Source organism: Photinus pyralis, unplaced genomic scaffold (assembly GCF_008802855.1).
Source record: "Photinus pyralis isolate 1611_PpyrPB1 unplaced genomic scaffold, Ppyr1.3 Ppyr1.4_LG5, whole genome shotgun sequence".
Lineage (NCBI taxonomy): Eukaryota > Metazoa > Arthropoda > Insecta > Coleoptera > Lampyridae > Photinus > Photinus pyralis.
The window spans coordinates 23,963,310-23,988,499 of record NW_022170596.1 but is presented as its reverse complement, the minus strand read 5'-3'; the positions used below and the strand labels follow the sequence as shown (position 1 = coordinate 23,988,499).

The 25,190-nt window shown below is 34.7% G+C and overlaps 1 protein-coding gene across 2 annotated transcripts; it reads left to right on the top strand.

The window, feature by feature from the left end:
- Positions 1 to 5,490: 5,490 nt before the first annotated feature.
- Positions 5,491 to 21,036, top strand: LOC116171425 (neprilysin-2-like). 2 transcript variants are annotated; one of them, XM_031488264.1, is made up of 10 exons: positions 5,491 to 5,912; positions 11,259 to 11,393; positions 18,333 to 18,828; positions 18,879 to 19,055; positions 19,104 to 19,324; positions 19,371 to 19,529; positions 19,576 to 19,816; positions 19,866 to 20,034; positions 20,085 to 20,335; positions 20,388 to 21,036. In XM_031488264.1, exons 1-10 carry the CDS (start codon positions 5,881 to 5,883, stop codon positions 20,724 to 20,726), a joined length of 2,220 nt encoding a protein of 739 aa, XP_031344124.1. In that variant the 5' UTR covers positions 5,491 to 5,880; the 3' UTR covers positions 20,727 to 21,036. The 2 variants fall into 2 exon arrangements, with proteins under 2 accessions (XP_031344124.1, XP_031344125.1); XM_031488265.1 differs by lacking the exon at positions 5,491 to 5,912 and adding an exon at positions 11,053 to 11,164.
- The last annotated feature ends 4,154 nt before the right edge of the window (positions 21,037 to 25,190 follow it).

Sequence of the window (25,190 nt, the reverse complement as noted above, 5' to 3'; positions counted from 1 at the left end):
TTTTTTTAATGGATAGCGCCGACTACGGTTTGTAAAAACTCAATCCAGTTCTTCAATGAAGTGGATTTCTCTTTTACTTTTGATTAAAAAAATGGACACAAAAAAAGTTGAAATATTTTACCTAAACCTAAACTCTAAATTGCAATTATTCAGTAACTTTTTACTGTCACTACGCTATTATTGCTCTTCTAGTATAAAATCAGTTACGTCAATCGCAGGTAGCCGCCCACTGCAAAACTGGTCGCCTGCGTTGTACAAAAATTATACTCATCATATTTCTCTATCTAGCTTATGCGAAAAAAAACATAAGTTTTGCAGTGGGCGGCTACCTGCGACTGTTCTTATACTAAACGACGTATAATTGCGTGAAATGTTCAAAACAAGAAAAAATCTTCCCTACAAAATGTATAGAAATTGTTCAAAATATAAGAATTCCGATAAACTAGATCGTTAAAAGAAGTGTAATATTGATTTCTAATTCGGTTCATCAATTTTTGGGACGTACTGTACGTCAAAGTTATTGAGGTTGCATTGTGTGTTGTCTACTTTATGTATACAAAAGTCTGAAGTGGCCAATCACTATAATGGTCATACATATACCCGTATAACGCAACAACACTTGCTGGTTAAAAGCATGCGAGAGGTACTTAATGACACACTGTATGCCGAGATAGTCACTGTCGACCATATCTTAATAGAATATCCAATATAGGGATATCAAAGCAATATATCAGGCGTAGGTAAGAAAATCACTGAGACCTTAAATAGAAAATAAAGCGATTGTAGACAAGATTTTTACCAAATCTCTAAAAGCTCAATTTTGTTTAGACCTTTGTTGGCATTGATCTTTTCCTAAAAAGAAGTCAATTGGCCACCCCCTTCGAGTTGGAATCAACCATGGTCATTACGTTAGTTTCGTTGAAACATGCACTGTGTCTGGGATAAAGAGGGTCACTATGGGCATTATAGAAGAAGAAAAGGATCCAAATGTGGTTAAATAGGGGAGAAGTTGTGCGATCTAAGGCCTAAAATTACCTAAAAGGCCTAAACAAACTATGATTAAAAATAATATCAATGATACTGAGTTGAAAAGGGTGGCTCAAATTAAAGATCTCGGTGTAATCTTTGATTCTGAACTTAATTTTACAACGCACAATAAGGAGCCGATTATCCGTCATTTGATGGTCTCCCCATTATCGACTGACATTAATTTTAATTTTTGACATGTTTAAAATGTAAAACGGGAAGAGCACATATTTAAGGCGAATATACTAATATCATGCAAGAAGTGAACATCCGATCAGTGAAACAACGGCCAAATATATTGGATTCATGTACTCTCTAAATTGTTAGGTAATGGTTATATTGATATCAATAGCATCCCACCAGGTGGACTCACCTTTTTATATTCGGCCATTTATAACACACTTTGGTGATAATGATTCATGACGACGCTTTATGCGTACCGGAAATGATTATGGTTCAATCAAGGGTCTAATAGATTGGTTCGGTAGATCTGCTATGCAAATTCAGAACTTTTTGGAGAGAGGTTTATTATTAATTATCGTCACGGAGTTTTTCGAACCGAATTTAAATAATACAACAACGAATTAAAATATTCTTCAAGGGAATAAAATTCCTTCTCCAGTAGATATGATGTCAATGCGTGTTTAACACTTTTTAATATTGTTAGAGATTTAAATGGTGTTGTAATTTATATGCTGTTGGTAATTTACTGTGTGTTTAACAGCAACACTATACTTTTACTTGTTTTTGTGTTGCAGTTTGTTTGTTATGAATGCAATAATGAATCTAGATTATAATGAGAAGGAGTGTGCCGCTAATAAAGCGTTAACAGATTAAACACCAAACTAATATGTGGTAAAACAACAATCCAAATCTATGCGCAGAGAAAATCTTACCTTAAATACACTTATGCTGTGGTATATATAGTAGCTAGGTATAGTATATAATCAGTTCAAATACGTCATTACCTACCACATTTGTTTTCCAAAGAATACTTTTTTTTAGTCTACTCAGCCCTGTGATGTATCACTAATGTTAAATTTGCAGGTTATTAGTTTCATCCAACTGAAACCCTTCTGAAATACTAATGATAATTAAGTCCGAAAAAAAGGCTAAACTGCAATTAATTAAATCATAAGATCCTATACATCATTGAATTCAGAATAAAAAGGGCTTTGTTGTGTTGTGTGTATTGCAATATATCGCAATACCAGGCCGTATTAAAAAAATTTATGATGGTTCAGCAAAGACAAAACGTCGGGGCAAAATTAAGAACTCAACCTTAAAGAGCATTAAAAGTTGCCGTGGAGAAGTGTCTTTTGTTTTGCTTAAATAGTTCGTAAAATTAAAAAAATCGACTTTTTCAAAATATTTAAAAAATAAAAAATGTTTTATAAGTGTGTTTTAACCCAATTTGTATCTCTTACTTTTTGCCTAGTGATCCATCTATCTCTGACACGGTGTATTATATTTTATCTAAAAGTACAACTATTATAAAATTCACGTACCGTTCTTTCTAAATTATTTTGTCTTTATTTTTAACTCTTCCTCTGAAGATAAAATTAAAAAGAAGTGAAAAATACTATTATACACCAACAGAATAAGGTATTTAGAAACGAGGGTGCAGTTCACTGCAATTAAAATATTAAAGCTCAATAAAAAAAGGATTTTGATTGTACAATCAAAATGCCTTAGGATCGTTTCGGTATACAGGGTTACTGGTAATTGGATACGTTCCTTTGGGAATCTGATAGAACAAGATATTATGAGTAAATTTAGCCCATGTAATACAAAACCTAGATTTTAATTTTCAAGAAATGTAGAGTTCCATTTTTTGTAACTTTTTTGCTGGAATACTTATTCAACCATATTATGGTCTTTCGTTTGGAATAAAATAGGTCCAAAAGCATTTCGATCGTATGAAAATTTTAAAGAAAAATTTCGAAAAAATAATTTTTAAAAATATTTTGTGAAAATTCTTGAAGGTTATTTTCGAATGAATATCAGTGCAGTTTACGTACAACTTATTTTAAAAACTGTCTTATTGTAATAGCTATCTATTAAGGTACGAATCTTACAGCAAACATTTAACGGTTAACAAAAAAAGGGCAATAAAATTGCCATAACTACATAATTTGGTACTAAAACTAAAAATTAAAATAATTATTTCAAAACCTATTGACTTTCTATAATGCATATTACTTACGGTTAAATCTATTTCTTGCGTCTTATTCTATCACCTCTCCAAACGAATGTACCCAATTATCAGTAACCCTGGTACAATAATTTTTTTATAATATTATAGTAGAGCATGTGTCCTTCATAAATAAATTCTTTTTATTAAGTTTTGAAAAGATGTAAGATAATTTTTTTGAATAATTCTACAACCATGACCGTTAGCTTGGTTAGAGTATTTTATCCTGAATTTTTCTTTTGCTGCAAATTCGCAAAAACCATTGAATGAAAGGAAGATGTTAGCTTAAATTGCGCAATAGCCTCGAATGGAATAGCGTTACTCTCGGCGTTACTCGAAAATGGATAGATAATACTGTGAGGAGAATTTAAATCAATACTGGTAATTGATTTCCAATTTCGGTAAAAATTTCAAACCACAAATCTTTCCTCAGGCAACAAATGCCAGTGTTGACAACTTTCGCATATGTGGCATAGGTACTTAATGCGAAATGTCAGGTTCTGCCAATTTAAACCGATTATTTTACATATTTTACAATCATATATTACATACAGTGATGTAAAATACCATATGTGTCTAAAACATTACTATAGCCACAGATATGCGTAAGGTATATCTGTGCTATAGCCCTCAGTTAAACATTCATGCACTGAAAAATATGCCTTATCAAGTAGGTATTTCTTAATTACTGTTTTTATATATAATTGTTTTTTGCTATGCATTTGAAAATGTACAAGAAATAAATATTTTTTGGGATAGGTATCCATGGTAATTTTGAGTTTTTGACAATTTACAATAATCCACTTTAATGTTGTTTGCGTTGTATAGTTAAAGTGGAGTCATCTGCATAAAGAATGCAATCCGCGTGCGGTTGACTATACCTAATGCGCAAAATCATTAAAATATGTGAGAAATAATAGGGGGCCTAAAATTGATCCCTGTGGAAGACACCACTCCATCGTACACAACATGCTGAAATCTCCCACACAGATACGAATTAATTAATTTTAGGCTGTTTGTGTCAAATTTGTACATAATTTCTACTTCACGTAGCAAGCAAGACGCTATTGAAAGCTTTCGATAGGTCTGGAATATTGGCCTTGTTCGAAGTAGGTACTATTTACGAATTTAGAAAATGTAATAATCGTGTTTCTTTGACTCCTGAATCCATACTGATTCTGATGTAAGATAGTCGACGGGGTACAATAAAATTGTTAGCGAAAAAAGTTGATTGAAAAGGACACGATTTGATTAACTCATGATATTTGTACCAAAATCCGTAGCTTAGCACCAACCGTTGTTGTTTTGGAAGTTGATTGCTTCTCAAGAAATTCATCAAACCTTGAATTGAGACTTTCCAGATTATAATGTTATGTTCAAAGTTTGGATATTGTAGCCATTGGGGGTTGTGGTTAAGTTAGGCGATGTTTTCATATTGATCCTTAAAGTTGTGATCAAGATTCGTATAGACACGGCGTCGTTGGGTTTGTGATCAGGTTGGAGGTTGTGGTCATGTTCGCCGCTTCACGATAGGTTAGGGGTTGTGCTGATGCTGGGTTGAACTTATGCATTATAATCAGACCCTAAACAGTTGCACTTGAATTATTAACGAGCTCCTAGCGAGTTTATTTAGTTTTAAAGTTCCCTGCTTGGCAGAAATTTGTTAATCGAAAAAATTCTATCACGCTTCTCAGACAATAAAAATGTTAAATGAATTTATTATAATGCACTACGTCACATATGGGTGGGGTGTGTAGTATTTTCGGTACAGAGACACTGTTATTTACCTATTAATAGCATTATTTTAAATATCTTCGCCTCCCTTCCTTTGAACACTATCCTCTATGTACCCCCGCAAAGAACTTTGTTGCATCTGAACTGATTGTGACTTTTGTGTGTTTTAATTTTTCAAAGCCTTGAGTTTTTTTATGCGAGTGGCTAGCTTACGTAATTGCGGCATTTAACTCGAGCGCCCTTGGCATCACAAAAGAGCCGGCATTTTCGTTTTCGCATGAGTCCATTCTGTCTGCCTTTTAACACACAGCGGCGAGTGTGCGGAAAATTGAGGACAGGGCAGAGAAATGTTTCATAAGGTGTAGGTTGGGTTACTGCTTACGTAAAAATTCAATTTCCTGTTCAACAATATCGTAAATTTATGCGTAAAGCGCAAAACAAATCTCACAAAATAGCTACTCCTCCAACGACGCCTGTTAAAAATAGATTTAAAATTATGTCAGTAGTAAAATTAGAATAACCAAAAAGCAAATGAATTAATTCTCTGTCGGCAATCGATTAATAAAACCAGAAAGTTTAAACGGTTTGCCTATCGTTTGTATAATACGAATAGAACTTCTGTTTATTCTACAATCGTTTTTAGTTAACAATCTGAAAGATCGGGGCTACCGTGTGGTAAGTTTCGCTACTAAAGCCATTCCCATTAGCGGGTTCGACTTCTAACGCGGCACAAACACAAACTTGTAAAAATTCAATTATAATCTGAAAATAAACTGGAATTATTGTGAAGTGGGGAAATTAATTACATTTTTACGTTATGCAAGCGCACACTGTTGATGAAGTAACCCATTCAACAAGACCGATAACTTTGTTTATGTAAAAAAATGATAATTTAAATCTGTGACCTTATATAATTTTTGGTGAAAATGGCACACGAAACGAATGATGTTGCTAGAAGGTAAGTTAAAATATTTTAACAACCCCTACTAAAATTGCCCTTAAATTTTGCGTTGTTAATCAGTTTTAGTATAGTAAACTCAAACAAATATTTTGATGCGGTAATTGTAAACAATGCCCATTAATGCGGTTTGCGGCAGTTACTCGCTGAGCACGTACGTCACGTTTTGAATTTTATTTAATCCCCGTTCAAATAGATATACGGTGGCACAATATCATAGATGTGTCACGAAGTTGCATTAATTATTGTAAAAACGACTCCGGCGCTTCCGATTTGGCATGTACTTACCTTACCACGACCAAAAATATAAGTAGTTGTGGGGGTGGTTACTGCAAAAATAGAACGGAATCTTCTCAAAGCATCGCAATTCAAAGATTGGGGGCAGCTCCTTTCACATGTACCTGTTGATATTGAAGCATGGTTCCACAGCCTTGGAATCGTGTGCATGTAATTACCTTCCATTACATCAAATTGTCGCATTTGTAATTTACAACCGTACAACATTCACTAATTTCTGCTATTTAAATATTGTTATTTTATAATGGGTTGATGGGTATAAAGAGATAAATACCCCTACATAAAATTGCTCCGTAATTGATAGATCGCAAAAATTTTAGGACTACCCAATTTAAAATCGACAATTCGTATCACGTATCAATTTCCTATAATGTATGCACAATTTATACTATGGAAATGGAAACGGAATATTAAAAAGACATTCGATATCAATTGATCTACCTATGCATAATTTATATAGAAAAGTTTGACATTTCAGCATTGTCTATTTATAAATTTGACTAAAGCAATTGTTGTACGTCGCGAGGTTTGTCATCCTGTCCAAGAAATATTCTTTCTTATGATTCATGCGTACTTTGTTATTAGTTAATTGGACTGTTTGTAATAGCTATTCTTCTGAGAGCGCGTCAATTCACTTTAAATAATCCGAAATAATAATTAAATGCCATGACGCAGATCTATTCCAGGGCCTAACTACTACATACATAAAATACAATTTATTGGCGAATCATTCTATGCCAAAGCTAATAAAGATCTTTTACCTACGCGTTTCGCACAAAGGCCGATGTGGAACATCCGAATGTAAAGTTCTAGAAATGTGTAGGATCGATACGGAAGTCGGAAGTGCATCTTCAATCTTTCATTGGCGAATTTGTGTGCCAATCGTACAAAAGGAAAAATCGAATTAAATTACTTCCTTAGGAATATGTAGAAGGGTCACTGAACAGTCTTCCCATATAAAATCAATAAAATTGAATTAAGAGACGTCCTACGGGAAGAAAAAATGTTCAGATACTTTTTGAAGTACGAGAAACGCTAAAGCAACACCATTTCTTGTAATTGGACCTATTTCATGATCGGTTTTAGCTTTTTTTTAGAATATATTAAAACACCTTTTGCTTTGTTTCATTGAGCACAAAATAGAGACCACATGAAATGTATACCATTTTACCTTATTTTTACAGTTTCGGTCGGGTCCTGTTGCAACAAAAGGGGTTGAACTTCTTTTCCTTTTCAAAATCAAAACTTATTCTTTAGCAAAAATTATTACTTACTTTTACTTGAAAATTCAAACACAAAATTACCAAAACATTTGACATTTTTATATACACAGTTTATCTAACATATTGTAATGGACCCCCTACATGGGAAACTTTCTTCGATTAATAAATTATGAACGGAAATAACTTTCTTGACAGAACAATTCCTTTTAAAGAAATCCAATTTTTGTGGATTCATAAACGGTATAAAATACATGCAAGACAAAACGACTTTAAGTACCTATAGTTTGAGCTCTTTAATAATGTTCAAACCACAAAATTTCTTAACTAACTTTTAAACATCAATAAACCTAACAATGATTTTTTCTTTTTTTTTATTACTTAGGCTTTTGCCTGGTCAACAATTTACAGTGTTATACAAAGCACTGTTAACAAGATGTGCGTAATATATTAACAAGCATGAGCAGCATATCACCGAAAGAATATTTAAATGTTACTTTTACGTATACATGTGAGCACTGGATATGTTGGAACCGGTTACTTAATTGTCGTCATTGAAGAAATATCTTTGATACCTAGTTCGTGTTTTGTTGGTTTGTGATGAACCAGGGAGCGTTGACTACAATTCTGATGATTTTTTCTGGAGCACTTGAATTATTTCGAAATTTGTTTGTTTTGGCTGTGTTGCTCCATACCACATACCCTTTGACGATTACCGGATATATTAGTGCATTGAGGAAGCTTGGGCGGATTTTAGATTTAGAAGTTGGTACAATTGGTGTGTGCTTCATTTGGTCTTTTGAGAAGATTGTATTTTGACGTTAGCTTACTGTCAAGATATATACCTAAGTATTTAACGGGCTCTTTGTTGGTGTTCCACTGAATGATGTAACTGTTAAATGTGATTTCTTGTGGGTTATTGTTGCGTTTTAGGCCCGGATTTTCCACCTCTCAATAACTTTACTCTCCGAATAAATTCCATAGATACCATTGTCGATACAATCGCTGTCACGGTACTGATCTACCGAATAAATTGATCGAGAGATGGAGAAACTAACCCTTAGTGTCAATATTTTTGCAGCACATCTGTCACAATTAATGGAAAGGTTCCATTTCTGGAACCATCTGCTGAGAATAGTGCTGACGTTTTGTAGCTTTGACATATCCATTTTCAAGCATTCATATTTAGTTATTATGACTGTGTCGTCTGCGTACATTGCAAAGTAATCACACGGTAAGCTCGGGCAAAGTAGAGGTGAATAGCTTGGCTCTGGTACACTAGCAAAAATAAAGAAAAAGGGGAATGCAGTAATAGTAAACCGGATAGGCTCCACTTTAGCCTTTAGTCACTTTCGAAAGAGAGGAGAGAATACTTATCACAAGGGCGAAGCAAGGCAGGCTAAGAGATCTTTGTTATGGTCTTGATAAGCTAAGGATAAGGATAATGAAGGAGTCCACTAAAATTTTAAAAAAATACCTGTCGCTACTTTGTGAGCTCAAGAGGGCGCGTTCAGCCTTTTCTGTAACAGAAAACAATAACAACAAACAAATAAAAGGAGTAGTGAATATCGCGGCACATAAAATATTGCGTAAGCAATGCTAACGTCTGACACTGAGGCCAATATGATATGAAAACTGTAATTAATACTCAATGAGCATCAATAATTCCACTTACGTTTGCTCACCAAAAGAAAAATTTTTATTACGGATTTCTTGTACAAATTCGGGTATAAAAGCATAAACGTGACGTTAAATTCAAGAAAACTACTTTAAAATACTCAAATAATTAGATTTCTGTATAACAGCAATGCATATGTATGTAATGTAAATAGAGTCGTATGAAGAAATTCGAAATAAATCAAATAACGTGACTAAAAATTGTAAATATAACTCTCAGTAACTTCCAAAGCTAATTTACTAAGCAACGGTAGCTCTCAAGTAACACAGGTAATCTGAAGGATACAATGTAATCAAACTAATAAAAATGCATTCCTTAATTTCCAGACGTTACCTTACACTCGTTGCGGTTACAACAATTAACAAATATTGGTGGTAAAAAAATAATCTGACAGTAAACAAAGTTGTCCAGCAGTGTTTATATAATTCACCTGCAGTAAACTATATAAATTGGCAATATAAAAAGCTGTCCGTGATTTAAAAAAATTTAGCATCCATTGAATTTAATATGAGTGCCATCAAATAATTAAATGTGCAGTATGTGTGCTACCTGAAAAAAAATAAGAGCCGCATTTAAATAATGTGGGAATATACAAATCATAGTCACGCTCTGAAAGTTAAATATATTCATACTAATTACATAATGGGTACACTAAAACAATTGAAACATCCAATAAATCGATTACAACGTGTAATAGATCGTTTATAGGTATCGTAAAAAGTGCAAAAATTCCACTTTTGCTTCGAAGAGCAACATAAAGGACTTATTCATTTAGCTATATAAACAAAGAAAAAAGTTCAAAACACTGCACATAATGCACAAGTAGTAAAAAAAAGAAACATAGTAAGTATCTTACTAAATAACTTTAAAAAAACATTCATTCAAGAATAATAAACCTTATAAATAACCTTGTCCTACGATAATGAATGAGCAACGCCCTCTTTTTTTTGCCAATCTGTAAATTTTTAACATCGGCGGGAGGCTTCACATACCTGAACCTTGTCTCCTCAAATATGCTTGCAAAGGTATTTCTTAAAAACAGAGCAGGTATACAATGTCTTCTTTTGGTAAAAGTAGACTATAAAACCATAAATAGTTTGCGCTGTTATAAATTGTGTATATGTGAATGATAAATAATAAATTAACGGTTATAAATCAAATCATTTCGAGACTGTTATCAATTTATTATTTATTAATTGTAAATTAAAAAAATCAAGTAATTAAATTGACGTTGCAGTATCACTCTATAAGGGAACCACGTTGAAGAATAAAAACGAATGTTGTAAAAAATACGTTTGAATTGGTTTCCTGATGAACTGCTTGACCGATGCGAAGTATGGGGGCAAATACAACTAGTAGAGGAACTTGCAATTTTTGCAAATGAAAGCAGGAGCTTGCAGTTGAGGGTTCTTGAACGAAATCAATTTTAATAGATAGTCCCTTTCTATGGTACAATTTCAAAAATGGCATCCGTTTTTGAATTGGGTCGTAGTAGTGTCCCACCAATTGCGGAGCGGCACAAATAAACAAATTAATACACAATTTCACCTGCAGGGTGTGTCCAAAATCTTATGAAGTGTGTTTGCTTATTTTCGATTATCCTGATACATTTTGTGACAAAACTGGAACATTTTAATTATGTTTGTTCCCCTTCAATTGCAAAGTGCGCAGGCATTTGGCACTGAGAATGCCTCTTCATGCTTCAAATACGCTACAAATGAGACCTTTTAATAAACTTATCAAAAACGTCGCCAAGTTTTGTTTGTTGTACACCGATTACTTTCATTCATTTTCTCGTAGTAGGAAAACGAAAAAAAAAAACGCAACACTCGCCCTATAAATCTTAATGACGCGTATGATATGTGAAAAAAAAATGTAACTGAAGTTGAGTAATGCCAACCATTAAAGCCACTAATTCTAACGATTAATAAAAATAAACAGTCCGGTAATTGGTTGCTTCTTAAAGCTGAAAGAGTGAAAACGGTTTATTCCACTTTAAATTCTTTTTAAGCACGCATATCAAAAGTGTAAAATTTCTTTCGCACGACCAAAACCATGTGAGTCTCTGTATTTAACCAGGAAATGTTTATTAAACGATTAATTTACTTTCTGGTTGTATTCTAAGGAATTTATTTTACTTTCTTTTTGCAGGAATCGTAACAACTCCTGGTGGAAACGAAGAACAAGTCTAGAAAAGAAAGGAGTCATCTTACTAGTTATAGCATTAATTCTACTCATCGCTTTAATTATTGCACTTGCAGTAGTTGCGCATCGTAAATCGAAAAGGTAAAAGCTATTTTGTTTATTTTCAATTGGGGCAGCTAAAGTTATGCGATACACGCGCAGAATGTTTCTTTCTCGATGTCTGTCATTAAATTGACCCCTCTTGCTCCCGACGCCACATGTTAGTAAGTTAACAGTTTAATTACCCAGATAGAAGTATTTACACAAAAAAAAGTCTGAACGAAAAATTGCTTACCATGTGACAACTGTCTTTTTATTATGCGTGAAATGAAGGGCTGGAATGACGTTTAGTTACAAATTTGTAATTATTATGCTGGAAGATAAATAGAAATTGAATTTCTTTCGATTGCTAATGCCCATATAAACTTAAAAAAAACTTAGAAATCTTCCCAGTAGTGTCTCTGGGAATATTTATTTATTTTTGGCCTTTATTTTTAAGTGGGCGAAGTTTCAGCCAAAGCTGCTGTACCAATCCAACCCACTATAAAGTTACAAATATCCATGCTCAAACTCGGATTCGAACCTCATGTTTCTTTCTAAATTATTTAACTTAAAATTTCGATTTGGCTTATAAAAATAAATTAAAAAGATACAATACCTATCTCGTGATCACGGGTCCAAGCTAAATTTGATCCTAATCTAAAATACATCTTTACCACATAATGAATTACTGGTACATTCTCCTGTTCAAAATACTCTAATTGCTAAATATAATTTTAATTCATCCAAAGAAATGGCATCACTGATATTAAATGCAATTTGCCAATCAATGAAACAAAATAACCAAAATTCTTAGCTTAGATCCAATTCTAATTCATAAATGTAATACAAATCTGTTCATGTAAATGGTTTTCATAGGTCGCTTCCTTTAGGAACATTAAAAAACTTCGAACCGCTACTTTATATAAATCAACAAATTTAAAATAATGGTTGTTGGCGGTCGTAAAGGTTCGTACGAATCGCGAATCCAAGTAAACCGGCTTCAGTTTGGTAAAGTAAAACTCGTAATCGCGATTATACAAAGGCATAAAATGCCAATGCTCCGCTGCTGTGTTGATATTATTTTTGTCCAATTTATTAACATTGGCATGGATTAATTGTCTTTAAATTCTCTGCCATTGTATCGCGATTTAACAAAAGAATGAAATGCCAATGCTCCGCTACTGTGTTGATATTATTTTTGCCCAATTTATTAACATTAGCATGGATTAATTGTCTTTAAATTCTCTGCCGTTGTATAATTTTAGTTATTGCTGTCCAAAGGCGACACTCAACCTTAAGGAACTTGCTTTCAAACAGCGGTTACTGTCAACGATCCGAAAAAAACCTCATGAGTTTAGTGTCCGTTTTAATACCTTGTTCGCGTATATTCTACGATTTTACCACTCGTAAATAAAAAAGCCTTGCTAAGAACTAGGCTGCTAAAAGGTTTTTTTGCGTCCCGTAAGTTACGTCTCCTAGCTCACATAAAATTGCAAGCAATCCGCATTTTGTCACAAGTCAGAATTTGTTTAAAGGATTCTCCACAAAATACCCGAAATTTAAGAGTTCTTGCTACTTCAATGTTGTTACCCGAAGTTAAACTGCTCATTCTTTACATGTATTCGGATAGATTTAACTCAATAAATGCACCCTGAATGTTAACGCATACGCGAGGTTCACTAGAAATCTTTCAATCTTCCCAAAAATTTCTTAGGGATCATAGAAATATACAAACATGGATTTTTTTGAAACATTTGGATCATACAATTTCGGAAATGTAATTTGGAGTTTTTTGGAAAATATTCCTAGCAATCGGCATTATGTTGTTAGTTGTCCGGAATTCGTTCATTAAGATGTACAATTTGCATTAGATTGTCACAGTCATTGAAACAATTGACAATGGTGAAATGCCATGGTTTTTGATACCCGAAGAACTGAAAAACTACAAATTTACTAAACAAACGATGAAAGCCAATTTATCGCAATCAGCGGCGATGTATATAAATATCGGTTAGTGTCAAATGTTACAAGTCAAGGCTGATATCAATTTGAAATCATTGTTGAACTTGTACTACAGGACTTATCGCATTATCAAATTAAATGTGGGTACAGATTGGAAACAGAATATCAATGTGACAACATGCAGAGGCCAGTGCTAAAATTAAACATTACAACATTCATAAATGCCAGTTGCACGTATACTATTCTTAAAGGAATCCACCTATGAGAACCATTTGTGTATAAAGATTCTGTACTGTATTTCATTCATTGATAAGGATCACATCCAAACAAAGGATTTTGGGTTGTTTATTTCAGTGATTGGGAATTTTATTTGCATTTAATTTCAGTATTACCATTCCTTTGTTTGGATTAAATTTTTTATTTCGTATTCAGGGGGTTATATAACTATTTCGAATAGAAGAATGTACCAGTTTTTATTATTATGTGGTAAAGATGCAATTTCGAGATAGGAATCAAATTTATCAAGGACACGTGATCACCAAATAGGCGTTGTTTCTTTGTATAAATCAAACCTATATTTTTACACAGAAATGTTTATCAACATATTCAATCAACTAAAGTCATATGCGTTTTTATTAGAGTTCCGTCGAACCAGAATAGACTTTGAATTTCAGATCTTAGAAGGAGGTAAGAGACCAAACTTCCGCAAGGGAAGGAGTATAAAACATGTTTATGTCTTACTAACGTATTAAAGCACATTTTATAGCTATGACACGCGGGCATAAAGTACCACTTTATGCTCTAGAGCAGGCATGTCAAAACTAATTTCGTAACCCACATGACAATTGATTTGTTAGCGATTTTTTGATCATGTAAAAAATGATGTGAGGAACATTTGTGCCCGATACCCCACGTCCGCATGCCAAGCGGAATTGCCTAATACTCGCTTCGGTTCACTTGCTACAAAAACGGTCTATTTGGAGAATGGGGATGTAATAACAAACTGTCCCTATTTTGTAGTGTAAAATCAACTGATGCGGAATACCAAGAGGTTTTTCATTAAAAAAACTAAACTTTATCATTTTCAAAACTGAGAACTTCGACATGAATTTCGAACAGTTATAACATATTAGTACAGGCAATATGGGTCTTAGGGTAGAACCGAGGGTAGAACAAATTAGAGACAAGCTAATTATTTTTTTAAGGTGTAGGCCATGTAGGGAACATCTTTCTTATTAACACACTAAAAGTCCCATTCGATCCCACTATGACAAATATAAAAAAATATCCGCCATCTTTTTTTTTTAATTTTTAGATTATTTATTTATGTATGTATTTACCAAAAATTTTTTTTAGAGCATATATGCGCACATATTTTGGCACCAAAGTAATAATTGTCTAAAATTAAAAAAAGTACAGCTTTTAGAAAGCGAAAAAATTAAAATTTTCAATTTAACCTGGTAATAGCTAGGTACATATTTTCATTTTTAGAAATAACTTTAAGTTCGTAGTTACATTTACAACAAAGATTCTGTTATTTCTTCATCTTCCATGTACAAGAAAAAATATGCACTATTGGTCCCGAGAGAATCTACTCCTTATGACAATCCAAGTGATCCACATGTGGTATTATAGGGAGAATAATTATTGGACCAATTTTTATGAGGGTAGTCTTAATTGTGAAAGATACCTCAATTTAATAACAGACGTGTTAGAGAACTTTTTGGATGATATTAGATTAGTGCACAGTCGAAGAGTTACGTACTTCCAACAACATGGGGTACCGCCACAGAGCTTCCCCTCTGGATTTCTTTCTTTGGGGCTGTATAAAAAAATTTGTAAGCGCAATACAAGCGCAAAGCTTCCAATTCAATATTAACAAGTTAAAAAGTAATCGTAAACGATTTACATAAAGCGCATTTCCACTTGCATTCATTTCCCATTTGTAAGATGCAACTTCTGTTAAAATCGTAAAAATCCGGCCACAAATATGAAAGATAGCGTTGCACATGGGCAATCCATTGTTGACGTGCTACTTCAATTTCAGTTTATGAGAAGAATTTCATTTCAATGCTTTTCTAAATAAGAAAGTTGGAACTGCGCATGCGCAACCTAAATTTTAAAACTAATTTACTATAACTAACTAATAAACTAAGATTTTCCTTTGTTCCAAGCGCCTAAGTATCAAATTTCACTTAAATAGTTCCATAGATAAAAAAGTTGGCACGGCGCATGCGCAATATAAAATTTTGAAACTGGCGTTTGATTTTCCTTTATCCCAAGTGCCTATGTATCAAATTTCGTTTAAATTCTTCCATAAATAAAAAAGTTGGCACTGCGCATGCGCAAAACCAAATTTTGAAATTGGCGTTTGATTTTCCTTTATTCCAAGTGCCTATGTATCAAATTTCATTCAAATACTTTTATAAGTAAAAAAGTTTGCAATTCGGTTTATAAATGGTCGAGATGCGAAAAGGGCACTGTGAATTTTGAATCGATTCGATCCAACTTTTGGCATTGCGTATTATATGGCTAAATCTATGCCCATATTGAATTTCATGCAATTCAGTTCATAACTAACGGAGATGTAAAAGCGATCGAACATTTCTAAACAAAGTTATCGTTCACACGGACAGATAGATGGACAGACAGACAAAGGAACAGACGGAGAGACCAACAGGCAGGCGACAGATAGCAATGCAAAATTATAAACGATCTCTAGGATCGTTAATAAACGGCAAAAGTGTAAAATTATGGAACATGTAAAAAACGGTTTTTTGTTTTTTTTACAATAACTTTTTTTGTAAGCGGTACAGAAAAAAATTCCTTCCTTGGTACAAGACTCGACACCATAACGAACCAAATAGCGAAAAAAGTAGAACAATAGCTCTTAAGATAAAAAACTAGTAGCGTCGCAAACGGACGGACGGACGGACGGAAAGTGGCCACAATAGCGCATTTTTTTTTATTTTTGTGGAAATGCGCTAAAAAGGTTCCAAAAATGTACCTACTAAAGAAAATGGAAACGTTTTTGAACATCTATTGTAACCTGTAGGTTATTTTTATATCGATTACTTACTGCATCTATTATTCTTATTTTGTTAATAACCTACTGTGATAGGTCCTATTTCTAATTATATTGTTTTGTAATATCCTCTGTTCGAAATAATGTACCCAAAATTTAGCTACATATCTAATTCTTGCGTTTCTACTCATTCATTCCTCGCTCCCTTTCAATCACCAATCATTCACCATTCGTCCCCACTCATTAAAATTAATTAACCTACTTATTACTCCATCACAGTATATCAAGTACTATCATGTATTTATATCATTCTCGTGGGTAAGTAGGGCGAAATGAAAATAATTGAAAAATCTTAGGTACCTATTTGTTGTATTTTGGCTATGGTGCATTAAGAATTGTTGCAGAGAATTTAATAAGCTGTCATATATGAAGTTATAATATACAAGGTATACCATATGAAAATTTTTGTTATTATCTGAGCAATGCGATGTTGTTTTGTTTTTTTGGTCACAGATTCGGATTCAGTAGAAGAAAATACACAATTTTGATGGTTTAACCGTCTTTCTAACTCTACAACTAAGAAAGTTAGCAAAAGTGCCGATTTAATATGAAAGTGACTGTATTTACAGGGTGTAGAAACGGTTTACGCACCATAGGGACTTCAATTCCAATTTCTTTATATTAACATATTTTCTCCCCAAATGAATTTAGAGCAAAGTTGTAAATAGGTTTCTTATGGCTTGAAAAATTCTGCGTCTCCGCATGTTTTCATTTATTAATTGTCAATTGTCTTTTTACTAAAATCACTCGGGCCGTATAATTATTGAAACAAAAATTCGATTTATAACTATAATTTATAATTTCCTTAATTTTTCCGATTTCCCGCAACAAAAAATTACAAATGGGCACATAAATAGACGCAGAACTTATATAAATCTATAAAAAATTTATTTGCAACTGTAAAATAGTTAGGGAAGAAAATATTTCAACATAAAAAAATTTCTATTGAAATAAGACAAATAAGACAATAAAAAAACTGCTGGAGTAGTATGTATTTTTCACTTCTAAACAAAAAAGTACTCTACACATTTTTTCATAAAGATTCAATTTACTAAGATATTAACCAAAAAAATGGAAAAAGTCAAGATGGCTGCCAATTTTTCCTTATTTGCCATAAATTTACCAAATGTAACTTTTAGTGTATTATAGTACACGTAACTATGTATCGATATTAGCCAAAACCAGCTAAACTTATTATTATAATCATTCTGTTTTTAAATATAACATCGTTATACTATTATCCAAGAATAATTTAGGGTTGTTTCACATATACATTTAGAACAAGCAGAATTTTAAACTGTTTTTTAGTCAACGAAGACAAATCATCAAATTCATATAATTTGTTTTGCTGTTTCCTACCAAATATAATTAATTGTGTTTTATTTAGGTCCGTGTGTATAGGGTAAATATAATCACAAAACAACGTAAAGTACGAGCTACGACATGGTGGGTGAATATCATCGCACACATGAATGAAATTTCATCAAAAAGGGGAAACGGAAGTGAAATCATATACGAATTTGTTAATAATTATTATTTTACCGAATTGCTTATTGTTATTGTTATTAGTGGAATCATTGTCCACCAGATCATTTTATCTAACAAAACTTGAACAAGGATTAGTTACTACATCCCCTAAATTCTTTATAACTATAAATCTAATTAATCTAAGTACTACTCGTGTGGTGCGGTGGTAAGACAACTTGTTTGGCCAGATACCGTTCGAATAGGCTCATTCACCTTTATTCTCTTTTCACGGAGGTATAACTGTTCAAATCCTTTCATAGCATCTCTTATTAATACCTACTCGTGAAAAGCTACCCCACAAAAACCGCGACGCGTCTTTGCAATTTCTTGCGCGAAGTGCGGCTGAAATCTTTGGGTGTAATGGAACTTCTACTTAGGAATTCACTGTTGATTCTAATAATTAAGTTTTCGATTTTCTGTTCTAGCGAAGAAATATGCAATACTGCGGGTTGCGTAAGGGCGGCGTCGAAGATTATAAACACCATGAATGCGAGGCTCGATCCCTGCACGGATTTCTACGAGTTCGCTTGCGGCAACTTTATTCGCGACACCGTAATACCGGATGATAGAATGGAAATTAGCCCTTTTACCGAAGCCGGTAATATGTTAGAGCAGCAACTGCGAGCGCTTTACTCAGCGCCAATAACAGCAGATGACATTCGGCCATTTGTCCTCTTGAAAACATTTTATCAATCTTGTATGAATAACAGCGCGATTGAGGTAAATGGACTATTGCATTTGAGGGAGCTTGTTAACAAACTGGGAGGATTCCCAATTGTGGAAAATGTGAACTGGAATGAAAATGCTTTCGACTGGCAGCAGGCCGCATATAAGCTCAGAAGGAATGGATTGAACTACAATAAGTTCATCAAACTAGACATTCTACCAGATATGAAAAATTCCTCCCGTATTTGTATATATGTAAGGGTAATTTATTTGAAAATGTTGTAAGTACTGGTCTAATATTTTAGTTAGATCAACCTGAACTGGACCTGGGTAAAGATAATCTGGCTCTTGGAGCTGAAGATGGAACGGTGGAGGCGTACACAGAGTTACTCGTGGATTTGGCTGTACTTTGGGGCGCAGATAAGGCATTTGCTAAGTACGAAGTAAAGAATTTAATAGAATTCATGCAAACAGTTGCCAATGTAAGTATGCTCAGTTGTCGTGATGATGGTGGCTAAAACTCGAAACAGGCGAGTCAGTCCGATGAGGAACGGAGAGATCGTGCGTCACTATACAACCCTATGACAATAAGTGAACTGCAACAGAAGTACCCGACCATTTACTGGTTAGAATACCTTAACAACATTCTGATCCTACCCCAGTCTCACGTGACAAGCAAAACTCAAGTCAGCGTCCATTCCCCACATTTCATATCGGTTATTGACGATATTTTACGACGCACTAGTAAAAGGTTGGTGGCAAAGTGAAAAATTAGAGCTCTAATGGATCCGTTTCAGAGTGTTGGCCAACTACATTATTTTCGATGTAATCCGCTCGTTTGAAATGTTTGTACCTGACGAAATTCGAAACCGAGAGCTGCAATTCGAAGGGGTGCTCACAGGAGCTGAACAGAGAGAGCCCAGATGGAGTCAATGTGTCGCAAAGACAACCGCAAGGTAAACATTGGCGGTGGCCAAACCTTACTATACATTTTTGTTTCAGTTTTGATTTGGCAAGCTCCTCGATCTTTGTCAGAAAGCACTTCGACCCAGAATCCAAAAAGAGCGTAGGAATAATGGTTGATGATATCAGAAATGAGTTTATCGAAATATTAAGGAAAACCGAGTGGATGGATAGCACGACGAAGCAGACCGCCATCGATAAGGCGAAGGCAATTAAATCCTACATTGGATACGCCGACGAGTTGCTCGATAACAAAAAACTCGGCGATCATTACGCCACCGTACGTCCTAACGTGGAAGCTAACGCTGAATCTCACGGTACCTTTTCAGCTCACGCTGGTACCGGGAAGCTCGATCGATCACGTGAGAAACATTTCCATCTTCGATCGTGATTTGGAAATAGATTTACTCTCGAAGAAGTTCGACCCTGGTGACTGGAGAACTCGCTATGCTGCTACTGAAGTTAACGCGGCTTACGCAGGTTATGAGAACAGTATACGTGAGTACATCCTAAAACTGGGAAGACTAGTTTTTGCACCACTATTTTAGAAATCCCCGCCGCCATTCTCCAGAACGTATTTTATAGCAAGGACCGCTTGCAGGCGTTGAACTATGGTGGCATCGGCTATTTCATCGGGCATGAAATTACGCACGGGTTTGATGATCAAGGTCGTAAGCTAAACGTGAATGGCAATTTGGAAGATTGGTGGGCGAAGGACACGAATGACGCCTTTTTGGACAAAGCGAAATGCATTATTGAGCAGTATTCCAATTATACTGACCCCGAAGTAAATGTCCCGGTTGGTATTCACGACATCGACAATAGGTAATACTGACACTCACCTTTTGCAGATAAATGGCGAATTAACCCAGGGCGAGAACATCGCCGATAACGGAGGAATCAAGGAGGCTTATCTCGCGTACAATGCATGGGTTAAACGGAACGGGCCCGAACAGAAACTCCCTGGGCTGAAATACACACCAAAACAACTTTTCTGGATTTCCGTCGCGAACTGTTGGTGCACAAAGACTCGAAAGGAATATCTAGCGTCGTCAATACCACTAGACGAACACTCACCCGCAAGATTTAGAATACTAGGTCCGCTTAGTAATTTTGAGGACTTTTCGCGCGATTTTAATTGTCCATTGGGTTCACGCATGAATCCGCCACATAAATGTAAAGTATGGTAGCTACCAATCAGTATTCTATTTCACTGTTACGTAAAAAACACTGCCACAGTTTCGATATGTGCTTGAATGCAATTTGATGGGCAGAAATAATTTTGTACAAATAAAAGCATAACCTTTAATTAAACAAAGGCGCAAGGAAGGGATCAGATTGCATTTATAGGTTACGTGCTTTATATTTTCATTGTCGGCTCCAAATGCTAATGCGATATCTTCTTTAATATCTGTACTTAAAACTGTTCAATTTGATCGTGAAGTTTTGATTTTGCAAGTATTGTGTACATATACTAATAATTACCTATCTGAAAATTTACTCTGTAAGTTCAATAAAATCTATTTTACAATATTGCCGTAGGGAAAGCTGTGCGGTCGGTGAGGACAGATATTGTTGCTGTTCAGTTGGTAATTATCACAATCGCAACATAAATAAGCAAGTAATGGAACAAACCAAACCACCAAGAACCAGGGGAGTGGAGAATTGGATAATTGAATTTATTACTCTCAAGAGAAATGGATCATATCAATAACATTTCGGTTCCGAGAGGAATTCTGGGAGGAAACTGTTTCAATTGCTTTTGTTAACTATACCGATCAGTCTACAAGACATGCTCTCGTAGTACATAATAGAGCAGTTAACTAGGGTGTCTCTTCCATTGAAATTTTCAGTTATATTTATTAAGAAGTAGACAGGGATTTACGTGTGTTTTTCCCTATGTCAACTTTCAAAAGATAAAATCGGTTCTGAAGAGCACCTCATCTAAACCTTTTACGCTCCTTAAACTGTTTCCGGCACTATACCAATTGACAATATCAACTTCTTCTTCAGTTGAATACATCGCAAACGAACCCTCCACCCATCGCATAAACTGATAACAAAAATCATACTCGAATATTGAAGTCGCTTTCCTGCCAATTGTTAAAATATAAGATACATATGGAAAGTTCCATAGCATATGACTGCGTATACAGAATCTTCAAAATGCCCTAAATTGAATAATCACCCTGTATATTATTATTCAACCTCCCACTAACTAATCAAGTCGAACTTTTGAGTTCAAACCAGAATATTAGTTTTACAATTATTTTACAAACGCAGTTGAAGCTACGTCATCAACTAGTTTGCTATGTACCTACCTATACAGGGTGGTGCCTAGCGCGACGCAGCATAGGGATTTCAATGGTAATTTCTTTATAGTCAATTACTAGCTCCCCTAATTATTTTAGAGCAAAAGTCTAAATACGTTTTTTTTTTAGAAAAAAATACTGGATCTGTTCATACTGTAACGTGATTTATAAATTTGGGTTCGATTTATATCAATATTTATTAAACAGAACTAAAACACTATAAAATCCGTACAATTTATATCGATTATTTATATCACTCACAAATTTATATCGATTATTTATATCACTCACACTTCGCAATTTATCTTTCCGTGCTCGATGTTTACGTACTCGTTCGGTAGTAGACTGCCGCGATGTTCGGTCCGCAACCATTTATACACGCAAGCAATGTAAGTCTAGTACATTCTCGAATAATCGCGCGCGTAGAAAATTCCAGAGCGCCAAAGGCGACGTCATGTCTGGAGCATTTCCGTTACAATACTTTTAGTTATAATTTTCCATTTTTCAAAACCGCAGAAATCGACAAAATAAAAAATTACGTTTTTATAAATCAGTGATGCTTTGGAATCTTTTAACAAACTACAAGCGCATCGCATCTAAGTTACCTATCGTTGTTTGACGTCGAACGATTTTCATATTTAATTCTGTTTCAACTAACAGAGGCAATAAAAGGCATCTTAAGGTAATGTTTTTTTAGAGAATGTATGCTGCATCTGCATCAGATACTATTTGTTTATCATTTTCCGGAATCAGAGTACTTACATAATCAAAGAAAAAAAACTGATTTGAAGAAGATTTGTTCCTAAACTTATATTCGGATTTTCCGCTACTGCAGCCAAAACGTTGAATGTATTGCCGTTTTCCTGATGGTTTTGACGGACATTTCGAACGTTATTGTTCTTGCAGTTCTTTAACTAATTTATAAACAAGTATAAATTTAATATACGTCAAAGGCAAATAATGAAACGTGATGGCTGTTTTTTAGGTAATTCCAAGGCATATTTGATTTATTGTAAAATGAACCTTTTTATTTTATCGATTTCTACGGTTTTGAAAAACGGAAAATTATAACTAAAAGTATGAACAGATGCAGTATTTTTTTCTCTAAAAAAACGTATTTAGACTTTTGCTCTAAAATAATTAGGGGAGCTAGTAATTGACTATAAAGAAATTACCATTGAAATCCCTATGCCGCGTCGCGCTAGGCACCACCCGGTATATGAGAAAGCATTATGTATGTAAATCAATAAAACAAGACATCTTCCTCAAACAATAATTTATATTTCTGCTTTGGTAATTACGGATGTTGAACCACCAAAGCATAAATATAAATTATTGTCTGGGGAAGACAACATCTTGTTTCTTTATTAGTATTTCAACCCAACTAGGGAATACGGAATTTCGATCACATTATGTATGTGCTATCTACCTATCACAAAAAAAACAAATTTACCCTTTAATGATCCTAACCATAGAGTAAATATATTATTTACTCTATGTCCTAACGGAATTGATAACTCATGTACAAGCATGGCGCAATCTTAGACAAAAGCCTTGCAAATTGAAATTTGTAATATTAAGCACCTACTAATTTACCTGCATCCTATTTATTTAGTGATACAATTACAAAAAAAATAAAGGAGAAATTTGAGTAGATTCGGAAGCAACTCAGACATCGAAATTTCTGCCTGCTACCGAGGGTTAAAAATTCCTCCCGCAGCTCTCTCTTTCTCGCTCGACTGCCGGGCCTGTAACACCATACAGCAAATAAATAAAATAATAAATAATGGCAGTGGCCGTGTATAGGCGCCCATCTCCATTTAAATCTTCCTAGAATAATCTTCACTTCACATCCCTTAGAAGGACTTTCTTAGGATACTCTCAAAATTTCCTTGGAATTTTCTTCGATTCTTTTTGGAATTCTTATAGAACCATTCGAGTAGTATAGGGGCCACTATGGCCACCCCCCACTCCTCCACCTTTAAGCCCCGCCCCCTGGCTTCCTATTGGTTGGCTTATACCCCGCCCATCTCCCACTCCTTTAATCTGATTGGCTCCCCGCCCTCGTTTGAGAATCCTCGATTCTTATTGGTTCCACCCCTTCGCCTTTTCTTCGTTCTCATTGGTCCTGACAAATCCTCGATTCCTATTGGTTCCAACCCCCTTCTCCTTTCCTTCGTTCTCATTGGTCCTGACAAATCCTTGATTTCTATTGGATGGATCTCCCACCCGTTCTTCGACGCATCTACCTCCAGTCGCCGTTGCATGGTCTCTCTCGTCCACATGGTTATCGACGACTGTTTCTCAGTTCATATCCAGTCGTTGTGGGGGGGACATGCCACTTTTGGATCTTTCAGAAAAAACCCGTAGAGATCAAGGTTCGAACCTACTCCCCGCACGTACTACCGTCGTAGAGTATCGATATAGCATCTGCGCTACGAAGAACTAATGCAAAATATAGGTATCTCGTCGTTCCATATTCCTGCACTGTGCTGCTGTGGTTGATTAATCGTGGGTATGCTATATAAATTACGTTCTAATTATTTTTAGGCAATAAATGGATAAACAAAAATAAGGCAATCGTGAAATTCGTGTATGTTTTCTGAGGGGTGTTTGAAATCTGCACCGATTTTGAAAGTAATCTTTATTTTCGTTTAGACTTGCGTTGCATAACGTTAAATCACGTGATCACACACCTGCAATAAAATTTCAATTAGCGGAAGACCGTATCAGTATCCATTTGAACATTGAGGCAGTTAGTTCATATTTTTCTTGGTAAAGAAATCTTCGTACTTACGCCTAGTAAAAAATTACAGACCGATTAGAAGGTCTGCATTATGTCTTCCACCAATTTTGCAATTTTTAAAGCTCATTGCATAATCTGTATCATAGATCACGTGATAAATATCTAGGTAATGCATTCTTATAAAGTCAGTGCACCTGTGCAAAGTCGACAGTATAAAGAAGCACTTCGAAGTGTAAACGTACCTGTGAGCCGCACAGATTGAATTCTTTTCTGGCTTACCAATTCCATATTAAGTTGGTATTCTCGTGCATGCCAAAATCAGTTTTGCATTCGAATTCGAATCAGACTTAAGAAAAAATAGCTATCAGCGCGATAAGGTTTTTGTTTAAGTGTATCTAGGAGTAAGATTTCTGCACGATAATTATTACGCAAAGTAGGTTATTAATAACATTTTTTTCAATCGCATCATTGCGAGTAGGTAGCTAATTCTCGCCGCTATAAAAAGTACATCACTGGTGTGTTGTAACTAGGTAAGCACTTTCAGATTCACTCGGTAATTACCTATACCCCCATTCAAACTTTTTTTTTTGGTGACT

Bases quoted from the DNA above. Each gene is read 5' to 3' on its own strand.
- LOC116171425 (XM_031488264.1), top strand. From the start codon at position 5,881: ATGGCACACGAAACGAATGATGTTGCTAGAAG. The intron at 11,394-18,332 runs GTAAAAGCTATT...TTTCTGTTCTAG, and splicing joins GCGCATCGTAAATCGAAAAG to CGAAGAAATATGCAATACTG. The intron at 19,325-19,370 runs GTTGGTGGCAAA...GATCCGTTTCAG, and splicing joins TTACGACGCACTAGTAAAAG to AGTGTTGGCCAACTACATTA.